This window comes from Drosophila serrata, unplaced genomic scaffold (assembly GCF_035046125.1).
Source record: "Drosophila serrata isolate PLE 108 unplaced genomic scaffold, ASM3504612v1 contig_240, whole genome shotgun sequence".
In the NCBI taxonomy this organism is placed as follows: Eukaryota; Metazoa; Arthropoda; class Insecta; order Diptera; family Drosophilidae; genus Drosophila; species Drosophila serrata.
The window spans coordinates 10,315,598-10,336,049 of NW_028257138.1; the positions used below are offsets into that span (position 1 = coordinate 10,315,598).

The window sequence follows — 20,452 nt, forward strand, 5'->3', positions numbered from 1 at the left end:
TTAGCTCTATAGTTGCTTGGAAGTACCGTTGTTCTTTTGTTTTTTTGTTTGTGTCTAACTTTCGTAACTTATTTGATTAAATATTTTGTTATTCACTTTGTTTTTTTTTTTGTTTTCTTTTTTGGGGGATTTCATTACATTTTGTGTTACTCATTACGATCTTGCGCTACATTTGTCAACAATTTAAATTTATCCTTACGTATTTGTAACCGCTAAAGAATGGATAACATACTCGTGTCATATGGCTCCTATATGCTTTGATAACTCCTAATCGATAAGCACATCTTCTGGATTGTTTGGATTCTCTGTTTGTGTGTTTTTTCTTTTTTTTTGTGGAGAGTGGAACCAAGCGGTGAATGGTAATCGTTTTTTGGTAATCGAGTTATGGATCATTATGTTTTTTGCTTTAATGAAGGAATATTTTATTTGGTTTTGGTGAAGTATTTACAGAGTTTCGCATAATAGTATTCATATAGGTAATGCATACGTTAGGCTGGTTTGTTTGTTGCGTTATAAAATCTTAACATAATTATTATAATTTGAATTCGCGAACTCGCATAACTCTGCCTCGGGAAAGTAAAAATGCATCGATTACGTGTCAGTGTGTTTTCGTAATTATACTATGTTGCATAGAGAGAGTGAGATAGAGAGCTGTCTACTTAGAAATAATAAAACCAAACGGAACCGGAAATAGTTGTTACGTTACGTGACGTGACATTACGTGACGTTACGTTACGTTACGCTTAGCCTATATCCGCTCAGTGTTCTGATTTCAGTTGTATCTGTAATAGTTCGCTCGTTTTCCCAAAAAACAATAATAATAATACAGTTAATAAGAGTCAAGTTAATCGTAAATGCCTTAGCCTAATTAGTAGGTATTCTTTTTTTATAATGTAATGCCTGCTCGTAATAATATCTATCCTTTAATCATTCATATATTTTTGTTTTTGTTTTTCGGTTTCATATATATTAATATTTAGTTTTATTTTATGTAAGAAGCACTTGAATATATATCGTTCTTAATGGAAAAAATGAAAACTTGAGTGTGTGTCATGTCAAGGGTTCATTTCCTTCGTTCCTAATGATTTTTATTTTTTAATATTTTCGTTTTCTTATTTCGGGTTCCTGCTTTCTGCTCTAATTCCTTAAATGTTGCTTGTTCTTTTTATATATATTTTAATAAGTTGCTAATTAGCAAATATGAATGCGCCGGCTACAATCTGTAGGTAATAATTGTTTTTTTTTTTTTTTTTGTCTTATTCGGAGAAAGTTAAAAATCGTTTTCAATTAGCTTATAATTATCTTTAAAGTATGTTCAATCTCAACCCCAGATTCCTGCTCTTCTTAAAAAGTTGCAGAATGGGTTTATCTTGTTTACCAAAAAGTGTAACTTTTCCGGAAAGTGTTTTAGAAATTTATAGATTTTTTTGTTTGCATTTGTTTTTCGACTCTGCCATTTCTTTGTTGGGTGTTTTTAATAAAATACTTTGCTTAATTCTTTTGTTTAATATTTTTTTGTTGATTTTTTTTCCTTTTTTGTTTTCATTCAATTTAAAAGCATTTCTAGAGAATCTCTCGTCTAAAGTACCTAATAAGTGTATGGGTCATCTATATATTTATGTATAAGTATATATATATATATATATTCGTGGATTCTCTGCTGTTTTTGCTGCTGGTTTATGTCAGTGTAAAACCGTTCAATTGTAGCCTGGGCCTCGTATTACAATTACAATTACAATGTTCGACTGCTCGCCTTGTATATATGTATATTAAATAATCGGTAATCGGCATTCAGTTTTGCTTGTTGCTGTTTGTTTTGTATATATATATATGTAAATGGTAAAGTGTATAAAAGTTAATGATCTGATTCAGTAATACTTGTATGAAATTGTATGATTAGTTGATGTAGATCTAGAATTAGTTCAAACTTCTATGTTGTATCGATCTGCAGCTACTCTAAGTGTCTGACTCTTATTTTGTTACTTTTTTGTTGTTGCTTACGAGTTATATGTTTACGTGTTTTGTATTGCTTTCAAAGTACCTAAAACACTTTTCTAAAAGAATACCGATAAAAAACAAGTAGATTTAAAAACTAAATAAATCGAAAGAAAATTATCTTTAAATGCTTAAGGGCAGTACGCTTTCATTTATAGTTCAAATTAAATAAGAAATATGTACAAATAAAACTAATCAAAACACAGTATAAATAATTCATAAATATTTATATATCTTTGGCCGGTCTATAAATTATATAGAAATCTTGCTTTCTTGCATTCCTAATAATGGCTTTTCGTTTTCTCATTCTGCGGTTGGTTTTGTTTTCTTCGATTGTATACATTTTGTAAAAAAGTAAAATTGCATATAAAAGCATTAAATTGCAGCTGCATTAAGTATGTATAATACGTATGCAAGTGTTTCAGTGTCCTTGTATTTATTTACTATTTTTTAAACGCTACTGTTATGCCTTTACTGTTTACACATTTGCTTTGATTTAGATATTTCTACGCTTTCTTTAATCGTCTTGCAACGCAATTTCCAAGATTGATCAGATGATGACTGAATGGTTCTCATACAAAATATTGAATATCAGCTTAGCTTAGTCTACCTTCTAACATAACTCTATTACGAGAACAACATTAGCAATGCCCCTAGTGAAAATATTTTCAAAAGTTCTCTGCGCTCTGACCCGGATTCTATTATACAAAATCTATGTGGCTAGGCTAATGTTTAGTTTTAATGCTTTCACTAAATTTTGATCGATCACGTCACATGAAATTTGTGTGTCCTTCCTAATTATATATTCGTATTCGTATATATACATGGATAGCGAGTTCATTTCTCAATGCAAACAATAGTAAAAACTAACTAAAAATGGGTGTGGGCCCAGTGTTTGGACACCAAACACCCGATTATGGCACATATCGCACATACTGATTTCTGTACAGATCGGTTGAATATATAATGCGTATATAGTCCTGTACATAATTTACACTTTCCTACATGAGACTGAAGCAGAAAGATCCATGAAGAGTAGAGTAGCAGTGTGGGGGACTCAGCAAACGAAAATTGACAACGGAAAACCCTACTTAGTTACTCGATCTCTGACGGCTTACGACTAATTTGTTTGCCTTCCTCATACACACTATTTTGGTAGTTTAATTTCTTTCGTTTTTGTCTGGTGTAAATCAGTAATAAGCGTTTCGTTTTTTTTTGTTTTTCTCTTATCTTGCCATGTAAATTTCTTCTATTTTTCCTCTTCTCTCAGGGTTAAATGCAAAAAATCTTGTATATCGCGTACACTCTACTCGAATAAGGTTTTGCTTAGCCTACGTCCTCTCTATGTTTAATATTTACAAGTGTTGACTCTGCTCAAATTGGTAATTAACAATATCATTTGCAGCTCTAATTTAGCGTAGCCTTTGTTACTTTTTTTTACTTTTTTTAACCGTGTCTATATATATGTATATATAATCATGTTTGTATATAAAGAGTCATATAGACGTACGTTATATGTTATATGCTTTTGTATACTTAGCAGATCTGGGTATATGTATAAAGGCTATATAATTATAAAGTTCGTGTATAACTTCTCTCTGGCTTTCTGGTTTTTTCTTATTTTTTGTGTGTAAGTAAATCCCCATGCAGCTTCCATAGCAAGCATTTTTGTTTGATTGCAACTTTTGGTTAAATGAAGGGAGCGAGGATGGTTGAGGATAAGGGGTATTATAATCATAGCCCCAGTCATAAGTCACAGTGTAAGTTGCATTGCATTGCATCGATTGAGTCTTGTGTACTATTTAAGGTGGTATTATATTAAGCAAAAGAAATATTAATTTCAGTTTTCTATGTAATTAATTTAAATACCACCTTAAAACAAACCAGGTTTCTTGTTTTTATATAAGCACTTGCGCTATATTCCGGAATCGTTGTTCTTGATCCCTAGCTTTTAAATCGAAATCGCTCCTACTACCTTCTTAATTTAAGAATACCTTCTCCGATTAAAAGTGCTTATATCTTCGACTTGCCTGCTAGTACATCTCATTCTCATCCCAATCGACGGACTGCAGCACCAGCTTGTCCAGTTCCTTGGAGTCACCGGAACTGCTATTTCTCCTTCGCCTTCGCCATTTCCGGTTGAGTTGTGTGGCCATTTGTGGGGCGGCAAACATGGCCGCCGCTGCTGCACTTAGCTTTGTGGGCGTTATGGCAGTGCTAGAGGTTGTGGGCGTGGCACCACCGCCAGCAGGACTCATGCTGAATAGCTCTCGGTTGCCGAAGCGAAATCGACGAGGCGGTGGCACTGGTGGCGAGGCAAGCAGATGGGGCGTGTCATAGGGCGGCGGCGGTGTGATCATGGCCAGCGATGAGGTGTCCTCCATATCCTCACCATCGAAGTCCGAGTGGGCGCGGGCATCGGAGTGGGCATGGCCTTCGTACAGTTCGTAGGATGGTGTCTCCTCCAGCGGCGATTGCGGCTGAACGGGTGTCACCGGCATGGACTTGGCCTTGGCAAATGTCCTGCCGCCCATTGGACTCTTGGCGAGATGCTGCTGCTGATGCTGGAGTTGCTGCTGCTGCAGCTGCTGCAGCTGCTGTTGCTGGTGCTGGACTGGAAGCGGAATCGGGAGCGGTAGTGGGTGCTGCTTGGGCTGGGCCTGGATGAGTGGCATCGATTTGGTGTTGCATATCAATCAATCACGGTAGATGTAGCTGCAGTTCTTGGGGCTCTCCTGCGGACTGGGGCTGCTGGATGGCGGTGCCGGACTGCTGCTGCTGTTGGACATTACGGGCGAGGAGCCGGAACTGGAGTGCGACGGCTGGGGCTGTTGCTGCTGCGACTGCTGCTGCTGTTGCTGCTGCTGGGGGCTATTGGAGCGGTGTTGAGTTACTGCAAAAGCACAAAGGCACAGGGATTAGCAGCGGGTTTGAAGAGAGAGAGAGTTTCATGGGGCATGGGGCATGGGTGCTTGGGTGCATGTTGCATCGGGGTCTGGAGACAAGGTAACACACTGAGAGGCTAGGGATGCATATGCACAACACCGAGGAGTCTGCTGCAACATGCACATAAACACTCACACAGCAACTACTCTTACACGTATCAAGTATCAACTTAAATATATCAAATATGAAATCAAACAAGAGCACATGAAAATAATATTGTGATTTTACATTTTAGGTAAAGTTTAAGGTTATAGAATGCAATTTTGAAGGGATACCCCACCAGAGGGGGTAATGTCCAACCCATTATTCGGGTTTCGAACCACAGAGATCGATCAGAGACAGAGATAGAGGGAGAGAGTGGAAAGAGAGAGAGGAAGTAGAAAGGGATCAGGAGGTAGAACCGCCGACAGAGCTTGTGGGTGATGTTTTGTGTATTCTGTGTCCTGTGGGTCTCTCTGGTTGGCCAGTTATATGGCATATAACTCTATATAACTTAACACAAGGATTATCACTTACCAATGCCATGACGGGGCGGCTGTCTTCTTGCGCGACCAAGACTTCTGTTACGTGTGTTTGTGTTGTTTACAGCCTATATATAGGGGGTTGGAGTGTTTATCAATTTCTCAGCTTTTACATACGATATTATCAAGATTCAAGCTTCGTTAGAGTTACGTAAAAATGTTGAGGAAATCAACCAAACAACACAAGAAGAAAGTATAACGCTAATTTGCTTCAAACATTACACGTTCGCAGTCAATCTTTTGCTCTCAAGCCAAGGCCAATTTGTTGTGTGGTGTGTCTGCGGTTCTAGCAACCCAAATAATAATTAATAATTGATGTTAAATTAATATTAATCTAAGATTTTTAGTTCTTTGTTTACTTTCTCAGCTGGCAATACAGTTTCCTCCAATTGGTATTCATTTTAAATTTCGGCAAGCAAACAGAAAATGTCGAGTGTGTGTGCTTAGCATAATCCATTAAATAAATAAAAAATCTTAACAATTACAGGGTATTTAAGTATGGGTTATAGTTTAATTATTGCAGGTTACTTATAGTATGTGTGACTGGGTAATGTGTTATATTTGTATTCTAAGACACACACACACACATCCTGGAAAGGACTTGATTAATTTGTGGAATTTGGCGCCCATGCAGGAGGAGAGATCAAGAGTGTGAATCGGAATCTCAGGTCTCAGAACTCGGGTCTCAAGGATCAGGGAATGAAAGAGGCTGAAGGACACGCTGGCGAGCAGGCGAGCTGGGCGCGGGATGGCTGACTGGGCTGGACTGATCGATTGATCGATTAACCGATTGTTGCAACGATATATTCTTTTATTTTCGCATTCGATAATGTGTCATGTGGCAAATCAAAATGTGAGTGAAGAGAGAAAGATAGTTATAGAGAGAGAGAGAGAGAAAAAGGAACAAAGCTTCTGCAACAGTGCCTAAAAAAGGATCTATCGATAAATTGAAAACTAAACTTTGCAACGGTGCTCCAAAATGTTTTCAAAAATATTGTTAACAAACAGCAAAAACCGTGAAGATTTCTTTTGAAAATTACTTTTTGCCTAGAGAATTTCGGTAGAGCTCGTTGCGAAGAGAGCTTCCATATTGCAGCTTTTGAGCAAAATTCCAAATTTTCCAGATTAATATTATTCAGCAAATCGAAGCCCCACAAAAAAATAACCAATAAGCAAAAGAGGGATAGTCAAGAAATAATAATAAATAAACAGAAAAATAAACTTAAAAATAAACTCAAGTCAGCTTTAGTTATAAATAAGTATTTACCATATTTTGGGTAATTAGTCCCTGACTGGTTTCAGCCGCCCCACTCCCGTCTCAAAGGTAAACCTAATGAAAAAAGGGGAAGAAGAAGAGAGAAAAGATAGAGATAGATTTTTTGGTTTTTTTTTCGTTTTTTTTTTTTGTTTTTTGAGTTTGTTTTTCGAGTTTTGTAAGAGGCTGTTAGTATCGTTGGGAAAGTGTCTCTCTGGACTGAAGAAGTAGATGTGAAATGATCTATACAAAATGCTTAAACAGAGATAGAAATGGTACAAAAACCCGGGACTCGATTCGAACGATTGGTGTATTTCCAGCTTGAACGCAGAACCCAAATGCCAAAGAATATAAAAGCGAAATAATGAAGGGATCGAGATGAAGATGATAAGATCTTAGCATGCGCCTAAATGGAGATGAGGTCGATGAGTTTTTATTATGGGTTTGATAGCAGAAGAACAGGAGAATTTATTATATATCCTACATTTTTATAGTAATATGCAAATCATTTAAAGTAGAAAAATATAAAATTAAGGTTAATTTTCCCAGGAACTAAGGATAAAGTTTATATAAACTAATAGTTGATGTATAATGAATAATGAAAAATAGTATTCTAACTTGTTTCTTGCAATATAATTATGTACACTATTCTCTAAGGTGAGCGGTTATTAAGTCTTAGTTTTAATACCAGTATTATAAGTAATACCAGTATTATAAGTTTAGTCAGAAGTTTAAAACAATATGAAGGAGTCATTTCCGACCCTATAAATCATATATATTCTTGATCAGCATTAAGAGGCGAATCGATCTAGCTACGTCTGGTTAAAAAAAAATACATTTTTTTAATTTTTCCAATTTTTCGCAAAAACGATAAGGGGTTACATCATTAAAATTGCCAAAAATTGGCAAAAATGGCGAAAATGTTATATTTTAAATTGAGTAGATTTATTAACCTATCAAAAACTAGCATCGAACCGTTTTCTAAATTGAGTTTAATGCATTTTTGGCTTAGTTATGAGGTTTTCAAACTTTGATTTTTCACAAAAATGCATACATAAATATAATATGAATAAATATCTATTTAAGGGTAGATAAACTTTGGCTTCTCTAAGTTAGTTTTCTTAAAAAACACGTTTTACCAGCACCTAAAGATTTTAATAATAGTTTCTATATTAATAGTATTGATAGAAAATATGATAACCATATAAAATATTATATAGGACTTCGAAAAAGTAATATGTTTTGGAGAAACTTTAAATGAATGATAGGTCACAAAACATAAGCATGCGAATAAAATAATAATAGTACGCAACACACAACAATACAAACTACAACGACATATAAACAATATTTGTGGGCTATGAAGATGATGTACTATAATTATGCAATTTTGTGCTATAAAATACATATAATTTATACTTTAAACCCACTCTTGGGTGGAACTTTTACACACACACTTAGAGGAGACATGGAAAACAAGCTGAAGGAGGTGAGACTAAGAAATACACCAATCGACGATTGTGTGAGGAGAGAGAGAGAGATAGTTCAATACATTTCAAATACAAGCGCAGCACAAGGACTCTCGATAACTATGTACTTAGTGTCAGAAAATATCGAACAACATCGAAAAGAGCGCAATGATTAAGATTAGAGATTAGTAGTAGTAGTAGTAATAGTATTTGGATACGATAGTTGGAAATGAAAATAGATCCGTCTGATCTCCATCCAGATCGGTGGAGAGGCCAGGCTCAACTCACCTTCTTGACGCTGCGGGTGGTGGAAAAGCCATCGCCGCGCCTATAGTTGTCGCCCTGCAAAAGGAAACATACATTATAGTATAAGAAAAAGGATATCCTGCAGCCTGCATCCTGCCTAGCATCGATACTCACCATCACCTGGTGTGAGCGCAGGGTACCAAAGTTATCGCGTCCGCGATATGATTGCTGGGTATTGTAGCCATCGGGCTGGAACTGGAAGAGTGTTTCCGAGTTGGGGCCTTGATGCATCTGGTGCATGGGTGGCTTCCTTAGTGTATTCTTTGGCGAGTGCATCTTATTTGGTGGCGGTGGCTGAGGTAGCAGCACTGGCTCCGCATACGTCACCTCCTCCACCTGAGGCAGCAGCTTGGGCTCCTGCTGGATGCGGCATGATGAGGGGAAGCTGTAACAGAGAGAGTATTGTTTAATCAAACTCATACGCATTGGAAAAGTATAACAAACCTATTGACATTTTGTCGCTGCTCAAAGTACTCATATTCCGTATCCGGATATGGCAGATTGTCATCCTCGTCCTTGTGGCAGCGTCTTCCACAGAAGTAGCCCGTGAAGAAACCAACGAGCAGGGAGAAGATCGAACCCGCTAGCACGGCCATCACCAGGGTCTCCACTGTGTACTGGGCATTGATTATATCTGCGGAAATTTGGGGTCCTTCAATTAGTAAATTATTGGTTTTATGTGGTCATGGATATTGGTTCGTTTTGCATCGATACAGTAGTGTGCATTAGGCAAAACATTCAACAACAACAACAAACAGTTTAATGCACACCAAAAATATGGTTTGTTGTGTTGGGTATTCAGTGTGGGATTGGTTTTTATATGGAGGTTGTTCCATTATTGCAACGACATCAAGAAAACATCCAAACATCGAATTTAGAACGCACGTAAGCGTTCAGAAATCATAAAGAAAGAAAGATAAGAAAAATATGAATAATAGTTAGTACAAAGGTACAACAGCAAGTACAGGTAACATATAATTATTGATATAAATAAACAAATATTTATTGAAATATTAGACTTAGTTTTAAAGGGTTCAATGAGATAACAAAGGATATCTTTTAGGGGGTAAGGTAAAGGCAGTTCTACATTATACAAAAAGCTACTTGATTAAACACAAAATTGCATCAAATAAGAAGTATTTTCGTTTAAAATAAACTGCCAGCAGCCAGCAGTTATAATGGTAGATGAATGGCATAAAGTGGCAATAACCCGACAGCCAGGAGCTCTGGGAATCCGCGCAAAATGAAAATGTGATTGGCGATGAAAACAACAGGTAACACGGGACTCCTTGCAGGAGCAGGAACCCGGCAAAAGGTTGGTAGGAAGGAAGAGGGAGTAAATTGACAAGCAAATACGTGCATAAGACAAAAAGAAAGGAACGAGTGCAACGAAAATAAAATGATATAAATATAGTATGCAAGTGGCAAGCGCTTGGGTACATTACCATCGAAGTTCTTATCAATGTTGTCGATGATTTCCTGATCCTTGCTCTGGCGCCGTGAGTCCAACAAATCCATGTCGTTCCGGAAGCCCTTCTGCTCCCCGGCATTGGCATCCTTTGAATTTATTTTGCCTGTAAGAAAGCAAATCGGAGTTAGAACCAGAGTGTTCCATGAAATGCTCGTCGGCCACTTGCAGCGTTCACTCACCTGAGGGACAGGCTGCATGCTGGCCGGTGGCCACATTCTGGTAGAAATAGTTCTCCTCCAGCCACCGTGGAGCGCCATGGGAGCGGCACTTGCCAGCAATTTTGTCCCAGGCGCAGTATGGATCCTGCAATGCGACGCATTCGCTGTGAGGGGGAGAAAAACGGGTGAATAAATAACATAAATGCAGATAGAAAAAGGAAAAGTGAGATGGAAAATTTAGCTGGAGTTTGCATGAAGTTTTCATTGGCAAATAAAAAATGGAAATTGATTTTTGGGGTCATATTAGATATAATTTTCAATATATTCTCATTGTAAAATGTTTAAATTTAATATAAATATTAGAATTACATTACATACGTTTCTTGGTCTTGATATTCCACTAAGAAAATCTTAAAAAGTGTATTATAATGACTTTTAAATGATATTTTTATATGACCCTTATTAAAAGTTAAAAACTTCATAACTAAGCCAAAAATAATTTACAAGCTCCTGACTAATATTAAAATACCCTGCAAGGCTTTAATAATCTTTATTAATGCCCAATATTTATCTCAGTGTAATAAAAGCCAAAATGAAAAGTGGATAGAGCGAAAAGCTCCACGAATATATGGCATATTGAGGCAGTCAAGTGGCAGACAGGCGACACGCAAATTGTTACATGATAATAAAAATGCCATTGTCTGGAGTATGTAGCGAGGTCGAAATGGGTTGTAAGGGCGGATGAGGATGAAGATGAGGATGAGGAAGGGCTGAGTCCGGGACTGGCACTCACCTGCAGCTGGTAATTTTGTCATTGTGACAGCGATGCAGTTGTATGGCCACCACCTGGCTGTCCGTCACAATGATTAATTTGCCATCATCGTAGCTGCCATCTTTCGGTTGATCTGCGAATTTTAATGAGAATTGAGTACCAGGGCAAGGGATATGTGTATATTAATTAACTCCAACTCACCGTACTGCATGGTCCTAACGATCTCCAGGTTTCGAATGGGTTCACTCTTGGTCAGCACATCAATCTCTTCGATGACAACGGATGTGACTTTGTCTGCGGAATCGGCAGATTCGGCATTCACTGATTTGATGATCTTGCCATGATCTGTTTAGGATTATATTATGATTAATTTAATTTCCTAAAAATATATTAAATTGAAAACGTACCTGTTCCCACAAATATAACGTCATAGGTCTTTCCACCAGGAGTCTTGATTTGTGCATCTACAGCGATTTGTGTGAAGCGATAACTGAAATAAAACAAGTTGAAATTGATTATTTAGAATTTCTGTTGAAATATTTATAAATATATTTATATAACCTCAAGTTTATTCTTCTTCAGACTTTTCCTATCGACTCCTTAATTACTTTTGCTATACTTGCAGTCCATTTTGTTTAGAACTAATTCCTCTTCCATCAACAACTCTGGCGGTTTTGATATAAATGAACGACAGCAGAATGTCAATGCATGTACCCTGCTTTCTTTATTTTCCGACAATGGTTTTTCGCCTGTTTCCCAGACAGACCGACAGACAGGCTTCAGTCATTTCGGTTAGACGTCCATTAATAATGGACAGAAGGGTCCGCAGCGGCATTGTGGCCGTGGACGACTGGTTAGCAAAGCGACAGAGCAACCGCCAGTGCAACATGAGTGGCAACATTCGGTGCTGCAACTACTAGCTTTTATTTCTTTTTTTTTTTACTTTTTGTATGTTTTATATATGCAAAAAGCATATTCTGAACAACAACAAAGAAGTTGTAGATGAAATAAAAACGAGAATTTCCCTCTGATTTCACCGCAAAAGCGCCGTCCGCCTCTCCAATGTTTGTGGCCGGTCGTCGTGTCCAGTGTTTCTGCTGCTCCTGCTCCTGCTGCTCCTGCTCCTGTCATGCCTTCCTGCCTCGATTTAAATGCAAATGTCTGGCAGCCAGAATGGAAGTTACAATGGGGCCACTCCATGTCCCATTGCTCTGCTATTCTTTTTCATTTTTATTGTTAATTAACTAATCTTGTTGCCTGGGGAGGAGGGGGCTTTGCAGCAGCAACAATTTTCCAAATTGCTCTACATATTTTGGAATAATTCATTAAATAAAGTTTACATTTCCTGTGGACAAGTTGGTTGAATGGAATTTGTGTTGGGGTTTTTCAAAATCTAATTTCAGCTTAGTTGAGCCTTTTTCTGGTATTCATAAATATGCCTTTAACTGATTTATTTAAACTAAGAGAAACTTAAAGGGAATTTATTTCGTGTTGAATTTATAGTTGAAGATATATTAAAAAGGCATACTCTGGAGCATTGCTCTTAATTATTTAAACCTAAAGTTGACTGTTTAAAGAAGCAAACAAACAATTTCAGCTAAACTTGAAATTGGAAAATATATGTATGTACAGACAAGGCATGGTGGAAGCATATGCAAAACAAGTAAAGCCAGCAAGCAAGTCAAGAAATATTAAAAAAAAAAGGCAGCCAGGACCACGTCCTGTGCCGGGTCAAAGTCCAAAGTCCTGGCAATTGAAACTTGCGAAAATGTTGCCAACTTTTTGTATCGCTCCGATGAGCTTCGAAGAGAGTGGATCGTCTGCCGGCGATGACAGCAACAAAAGGCAGCAAAAGGCAGACAAATGGCAGGAGTACGGAGTCCAAAGGATGTAGAGGAAGTCAGTCAGTCAGTCAGTCCGTCCGTCTGGTCCAGTCGTTAGTTATCCACCTCTGGCCACCAAACTGGAGGCGATAAGAGGGCACGTTAAGGACAATGCGATACACCTTGGGACAGGAAGATGCCGATGGGATATGGTCAGCCAGCTGGCAGAAATCGGTTGAATATGGGATGCTTCCGGTCTGCGTCAGGAAGCAATTTGTAACGGAGCCCGAGTCCGAGATGCCAACATGCTGGGCACATTCAACTTTTGCCGAGACGCTGTCTCTTCCTGTCTCATCTCTCGACTTTCGACTTGCTGGAAAACTTTCTCCAAGCCAGGCCAAGCTAGTAGTACTATGCAAATCATCATCATCATCATGGGCTTCTCCTTCTTGGCCAGATTTATTTGTGCCACGCCCCCACAGACACACGCAGTCAGAGAGCCACTTGGGACCATTCGCAGGATATAGCCGGACCCCAAAGAAATTATAATAAATTTATGTATGTTTTTCTGCTGCGGCCCAATGCCATAAATTTGCGGGGAGGGGCGGCACATTTTTGATTTGATTTTGTCATTTGCGTTCAATAAATCCCCGCACATTTTCGTTGCCCGATTTATGCGGCATTTCCTTCCATTTCGGGGTTTCGAATCGCTGTCGAATATATATGTAACATATATACATATAATTTATGCGTATTGTTTGAATTCAAATCGAAAATATGATAAATGTATTCTCCTGTCAAAACTGTCTTGGCACTAAGAGCTTGACCTGGCTCAAAGAAAAGAAGGCTGTTAAGCCATTAGACTTGAGCCGCGACTTGGGAAAGCTTAGAATGTACATTTCGGAATGGTGATGATAAGGCAAGTTAAGTATGGTAAAAGTAAGGTATTTAGGGATTTTAAAAAAGAATTGTATTATGTATTTATACATAACTAAATTACTTAACTAAATCAACACAATTTACTATAATAATACATCCATTTATACTGACAACATTTAGAAGTAATAAGGCATAAAGTAAAAGCCAGCTTTAATAATCATGAACATAAATATCCATAAACAAATACAGCTTTCCAAAGTCATAACAGTGAACAGTTTCTACAGACAATAACAATTTAATTCTTTGGATTAAAGTGGATAATATTAGTGACTGTTCATGCATTTCACATTCATTTGTATTGGCCCGCATCATTAGAGATGATTAAATATTGACTCCCACTTGATTACGGCGACCCCTGTACATTTATTTGACCCAGTTTGTGAAGTGATTTATGGAATGGCGATGACGCTAAGTCGTGATTTCAGCTACTGAATCAGAATTTAATGCAATCTCTTATTTTTTCTTTTTTTTGGCTGAGCAACTGAGATGAGAATAGTTGTGGAGCAAAATACACAACCATTTTTGGGGGGAGTAAGTTGTGCGCATTTTTATGCTTTCAATTGAGTGTCCCGGTCTCTTGATTAAATTCCAATGCACGCTCTCGTCCTGTTCCCCGTTCCCGTTTCTCGGGTGGAGAGAGCATCCGCATCCGTCCCAAAATGCAATGAGTCAGTTGCAGAAAGTGGCCGCTCCACCCACACCCACACCCACCACAACGAGGACGCACACTAGCCCTTGCATTTGTTGTGGTGTACTCATGTGGCACACACAAAATTGTTCAGGGGTTGCAGAGGCTGCAGAGGCTGCAGATGCAGGATGCAGGATGCAGGATGCAGGATGCGGATGCGTAGGGAGCCTGAAGGAGGATCGGCAGGTCGGCAGTCTGCGTTGTTGCTAGTACGTGTTCCATATTTCATTCTAATTTATTCAGTTGTGCATACATATTTTCGTTACGGGTTGCCTCCTCGGCGCATCCATGCATTTCCTTCTGGCTGGCTCGCTTCGTTTGCTCCAAACTATCGCAAAAGGCAGCTGCCCTGCCACCATTACCATCTCCACATTCACCTCGAACAGTACAGGATACAGTGGTGCCAGTGGAGAGGCAGGTACTCGGCGGTTATCCTTGCTCTCTTCGCATTCAATACGGTAGATGGTATTTTTGGGGGAGACACCAAAAAAAGAAACATTGTGGCTTTTCTAGGCCCAATGATAAACGTGCTAGCATTTATGTGGATCAAAATTTAATGTCAAAATGGGGCCACACACATATTGCTAAAGGAAAATAATGGCTTAACACCGTAAGAGGTTTTAAATTATTATCATTGTATAGTTTTCCAGAGATGTGAATTGTTTATCAGGCTTAAAAGAGGCATAAAGATCTGAGCTTGAAATCCATTAAAGGCACTCAAGAAACTGACTTATTAAATGGAAAACAAATGTTTTAACTTTAACACAGTTTTGTATTGATTCAGAACAAGTTATTTTAGTAGTAAAAACATAAAAGAAGTCTAGGGAATGTATGTGTATATGTACACAAATATTTCTCTATATTTTATTAGAGAGTTTGGAACCACTGTGCAGAACCTGCACCACTTGTTCCGCGTCGAGAGCAATGCTCAGTGGCTCGCTTATGATTTAGCCCTCTTTAAAGTTTCACCGCTATGCCAGCATACATTTCAGCGCTGTTCTTCGCCCCGTAATTGTGGCTCAATTACATGGAAAAGTTGCCAAATTGAATTTTTAAATTTTTCCCTCAGGCCATGCAGGGTGGGTGTGCTGCACGAAATCGCTGGCAAATAATTTATGATAACAGTTTCTGCATTTTCCCCACCTGCATCCTGCAACCCACTTGCCGCCATTCAGATTGCTTTGGTTTATGGTTATTTGCGCTGACTAACACCTTTAGAGGAAATTTCCATAAACTGAAAACAGATGCTGCAACATTTGAGCCAATGAACCCATATGATGGTCAATTCTTGACAGGATTAACTTTGCTATTTTGAAAAATAGTCAAGAGAGAGCAGATGTTTGCCAATGGAGGAAAACTATCAAGATGAATTGAATTTACTGTTGCTACAATGAAATATTATATTAAATAAGCGAAAAATGAAGCAAATAATATTAAATTTTTTACAAAAATGTTATGAATGCTCTGTTTAAGCTTACAAAATTAAGAGTCACGTTTTGGATGTCCAAAAAAATACAACTTTCTGAATAATAAAACCCCTAAAAACCAGTCACTGTTGGCCACTTGGCTCCCTGCAGATTTATATCTATCTCTCTCTCTCTCTCTTACACCGGAAACGGAAGTGACTAAGGCAACGAAATAGGAATGCAGTTACTCACATGGTGCTCGTCCGGACCAAAATCGGTTGACTGAAAAATGCCCGCACATTCTCGTCCATTAGCGAATGTGTTTTGATGAAATTTAATGTGGGATCCGGAAGCGTTCTTGAATCGTTGTGACAGGAACCAGGACGCGGATCGGGTACCTATAAAAGAAAATATATATGTAGATAGCATCAAAAAAGTCTAAGAATAGTTACTATTAAAATCTTTCAGCAAGCAGTTTGAATAAAAATATTATATGCATTTCTTGGCATTTTGGAAAATATCCCCCAACTTGGGCAAAACCACAAATCGATGGCGACATGTGCAGTCATCTGTGGGAAATTGGCAAAAGCATTCGAGATGCAAATGCAAATTTTGTGCCAAACGGAGAATACATTTTCTTCTCAATATTTTTATGGCACGGCGGCCGTAAGTCATAAATTTTCTGGGCAACATCTGCGCTAAAGTGCGGTCTCGAAGTAAGTTTAGGGTTTGGGATTAATACTTATGCGGGAAAGGACTCACCTTGGCATTGTTTACCGGCAGCCAGTTGGAGTTGATGCCGCTCTGTTCCTTAAACTGGCCCTCAAACGTATCGGCAATGTCCTGTGGAAGGAAGAAAATCATCGTATTTAATTCTAAATTTGTAGAAAATGTAATTCAAAGACTTACCTGTAAGGCAAATGCACAAACTGCCGAGCCAGGAATTGAGTTGGTAGGTGTATTGAAGACTCCATAGATCAACTTAGAGCTCATTGCACCATACTGTCCCTCCACCAGATTGCTAGCAGATTCTAAGAGTAAAAACAATGATTAAATTCAATTTAATGTAATTATAAACTAATAAGATTATGCTCAAAAAACCTTAATTTAAACCCAAGAACTTACGGATTTCGTTAAAGTAGAAAGGATAATCGCCCGGAATGGAGCAGTTGAGGCGGGACTTAAGGAAGGATGTCCAGCGGTTGCGGAAACGATGCGGGCCACCTTTGTCCCACTTGCAGACGCGGGCAACGCGCGAATAAATCGCCTGAAAGGATAACGTTCAGATAAGATATTAATTCAACTCCGCTTGAAGCCAGGACAAATCTTCAGGATAGTCCGTTGACAAATGCGAGACATCAGCAGTTATTTTACTTGTATTTCTGCTTATTTGGCATTGATTTCGGGACCCTTGAAATTGATTGGAAAACTCCATTCCTTACCTTGCCACAATTGATAAACTCCACAGCGGTTTCGCGAAAGAAGAAATATACAAAATCTCCTTGGGTAAATGAGCTCACAAAGTTGGGCGCTGCAAAAATGAAAAACAAAATGAAAATGAGACGAAAAAATGATAAAAACAGTTTAGTCATCAAAATTTATTTATAGTTTTCGAGATTGTAAACATTTTTATGGCTTTTCCTTTTCGTGTATCGTCAATTTTCATGAAATTGTGATGCACGCTTTTGGGTTTCATACTGGCTTTTTATGTGACATCAGTCGGTAATATAGAGTTTATGGATGGACATGTGAATGGGTTCATTGATATGCATTAACTAAGGATTGGGGCTGAACTAGGATGTGTGTGTGATTAAGTCACTTTTACACAGAAATACTTTAAAGCCTAAAGTTTGTATTTACACTATAAATATTTACAATAGATTTACATGTACTTTTAAGGCAAACTTTGCTCAGTTTAAAGATATTGTTTTCATTTCAAAGCACCTTAAGAGAACCCCATGAGTCAGGCAGACTCCCCTCTTTGGCCCTCTTCAATATTATTTATGAAGTCAGTCTGAACGCACACATCTTCTTCGTGGTTGCAAATGACAGTAGCACGTGCCATGTCTATTCAGGATTCAGATTCAGTTAATGGAAGCTTGTACATGGCCAACGCCAGCTGGCCCCGGGACTCTTGAAATATGCAAAAGGCAATTGCACGCAATCGCTAACTGACATTCGACAGGACATCGGGCAGCTGCAACCGGAAGGGGAGGAAGAGCCCCACCCCTCCCTCCTGCCGCATTGCGCTAATAAAGCGGAAGCGCCATCCTGACAGGATCCTTGACGTTTTTCAATTACCACAAGTGGCTACAATCGTGCGTCGCGGCTACAACTTACCGTTGAGACTCAGGCTGTCATACTGTTCCGTCTGCAATGGTTCCCTGTAAATAATCGGATCGCTGCCACTGAAGTCTGCCACGGTGCCGGAATACAGTTCATTGTCTGCAAAAAGGGAGAAAATGAATTCAATTTAATTAAATACAGTAAAAGGTTTATTAAATACAATATACAAAATAACACAAAGACATGTCAAGCTGTGCAGCTTGGCTTTGTTACTATTTTGTGATAAATTCTCTTATCAAATATGCTGTGTCATAGATTAGCAAATAAAATTGAATAACTTTCAAAAAGATGTCAAGAATGAAGAGAAAAACATTTAGCCACTTAAATGTGGCTTCATCTTGGCAAACAATGTCACAGATAAACGTCAATTATGTGCCACATTCTATTACCTGCACAATATAGCACATTTTCCCGATCCAATTTTCCTTACAAATCGCTCACCTCGTACTTATTATGCATTAAAGTGTCCGGCGAAAAGGAAAATACATGGAGGATATTATAAAGTATTTATCAATTGCTCCAAGTCAACACACACAACACACTCATACGCCCTGTTGTCTGGATAAATCTTAGCGCCAAATTCCATTAAGCTAAACGACAACAACATCTCACGGAGGGGAAGAGGAAACTTTTGACATGCCTTCTCGGGCAAAAGGCATTGAATGCGCCTGCGGCCACATAGTCGAGAAGATAAATGAGATTTTCTTGTTTTTATTTCGCCGTTCTGATTTCTGTTTGTGCAGCGGATTGCCTGGCGCTCCTCCTGTCACAGGCGCTTCGGCGTTTTTCTTTGTCCTTGTCAAGGCACTGGTGGTGTGCGATGGATGAAATAAAGGCAAAGGCAATAGCAAAGGCAAAAGAAATATGGAAAAAGCCGAACAACAGGACAGCACAACAGAACCGGAAATGCCAAGCAGCGCCCGTTTATTGTCTGGCCGGAAATGGCTTTACTGACGGCATCGAACTGCCAGGCACTTTTACCATATCCACACAAACTCACCATGAACGCAATGCAATCATCAAAAGGCTCAATGAAAGATTTGGATCTCCAGACAAATATATTAAGAGAATTGCAGACTTGAGAAAATCAAACAGTTCTTGTATCGATTAAATAATAATATTGATATTGATATAACAAAGCAAATAAACTCAAAGAAAACACACTAAAAACTAGCCTAAAGAGTTTTGAAAATAAGACTGGAAGAAATAAGTTCTTGTTAATAAATAAAAATCTGACTTCTTTAAGGAAAGGTTTCTGAAAAGGAACTTTAATCAAAGGAATTCAAAATGTTAACAAATTATACTACAATTTCAATTTCTATTGTTCAAACAATCAATATCCTTAATATCGATTACTAAATACTCAAAAACCCAACATGCAAAGTGTTATTTTAGGTCAGAGCTCTCTCGGTGTGATCATCATGGCTTGGTTTTATGCAAAACCGTAGCCGAAAATTGCATGTTTATGGGTTTTTTTCTGGGGAGCATCAAGGGGGAGGCAATTTCAATAGAATTTCATGCTGATGGCCTTGGCAAGCTGAGCGCATTTTGTGATTTTTGGTCATGTTTTTTCGGTTTGGCCTACACCATCGTCCTGGCCCCTGTTGTAATCTATCAAATTTACAGTGCTGGCACGTGGGCGTGGCATTACGGCAGCTCCACCGAAAAAGCCGGGAAATGGAAAATGCGAATTACGTGACGAGAACGTGTGCCAGGGAAATGAGTAGAACCAAGAGGGGGTAGCTACTAGCGAATGCTACATTAATTCAACAAAAAGCCACATTAAAAGCGTCGTCTGCAACAAATTAATTTTCCCCCCTAGGAAAAAACCATCCCCCTGGCTGGCTCCACCATTCAAAAGCCAGGCGAGTGCTTAAATTAAGAGGCTGTAAAAGTCACGCGGTGAGTGAAAAGTGAAAGCGTCTCTCGCATTTCGGGAGGGGAAGTACCGAAAAACCCCCCAGAATTAGGGTAAAAGAAGAGGGGGGTTGGACGAAGGACAGGTGAGGCTAACGGCCAATAAAAACAATTTCCCAAGAGGAGTTAATGGGGAGCCAGAGAGGCTGAGAGGTTGGGAGCTTTAAATCAAAAATCTTGAAAATTGAAAATCCCTTTGCTAAAGTAATATTTAAATTTGAATAAAAGAACAGAGGGGAGCCCATGTTTGTGGTTTGAATTAAGAAAAACCTACAATTTAACATTTTAACGAATTAAAAAAGCTACTTGTTTAAGTAATAACTTTCTCTTGTAATAAAATCTTCTACAAACCCTTTCAAAAAATATATTTAAACTCAGTTCCCAAAATTTAAAGTTCCCTTTGCCATTTGTTGCTCAAATGCAAAGTAATTAACAATGAG

The 20,452-nt window shown here is 38.5% G+C and overlaps 1 protein-coding gene across 1 annotated transcript in view; it reads right to left on the minus strand.

The window, feature by feature from the left end:
- Positions 1-3,264: 3,264 nt before the first annotated feature.
- Positions 3,265-20,452, minus strand: part of Sema1a (semaphorin 1a) — a 150,191-nt gene continuing 133,003 nt past the window's right edge. The window contains exons 7-22 of the mRNA XM_086831364.1: positions 18,090-18,194; positions 17,192-17,280; positions 16,875-17,016; positions 16,659-16,780; positions 16,512-16,592; positions 16,002-16,147; positions 11,301-11,383; positions 11,095-11,238; positions 10,915-11,026; positions 10,143-10,285; positions 9,938-10,066; positions 8,937-9,126; positions 8,607-8,877; positions 8,475-8,528; positions 5,458-5,530; positions 3,265-4,888 (exon numbers count right to left, since the gene is read on the minus strand). Of these exons, the coding sequence (XP_086687490.1) occupies positions 4,692-4,888; positions 5,458-5,530; positions 8,475-8,528; positions 8,607-8,877; positions 8,937-9,126; positions 9,938-10,066; positions 10,143-10,285; positions 10,915-11,026; positions 11,095-11,238; positions 11,301-11,383; positions 16,002-16,147; positions 16,512-16,592; positions 16,659-16,780; positions 16,875-17,016; positions 17,192-17,280; positions 18,090-18,194 (2,081 nt within the window). The 3' untranslated portion in view covers positions 3,265-4,691. The remainder of the gene's footprint in view (positions 4,889-5,457; positions 5,531-8,474; positions 8,529-8,606; positions 8,878-8,936; positions 9,127-9,937; positions 10,067-10,142; positions 10,286-10,914; positions 11,027-11,094; positions 11,239-11,300; positions 11,384-16,001; positions 16,148-16,511; positions 16,593-16,658; positions 16,781-16,874; positions 17,017-17,191; positions 17,281-18,089; positions 18,195-20,452) is intronic.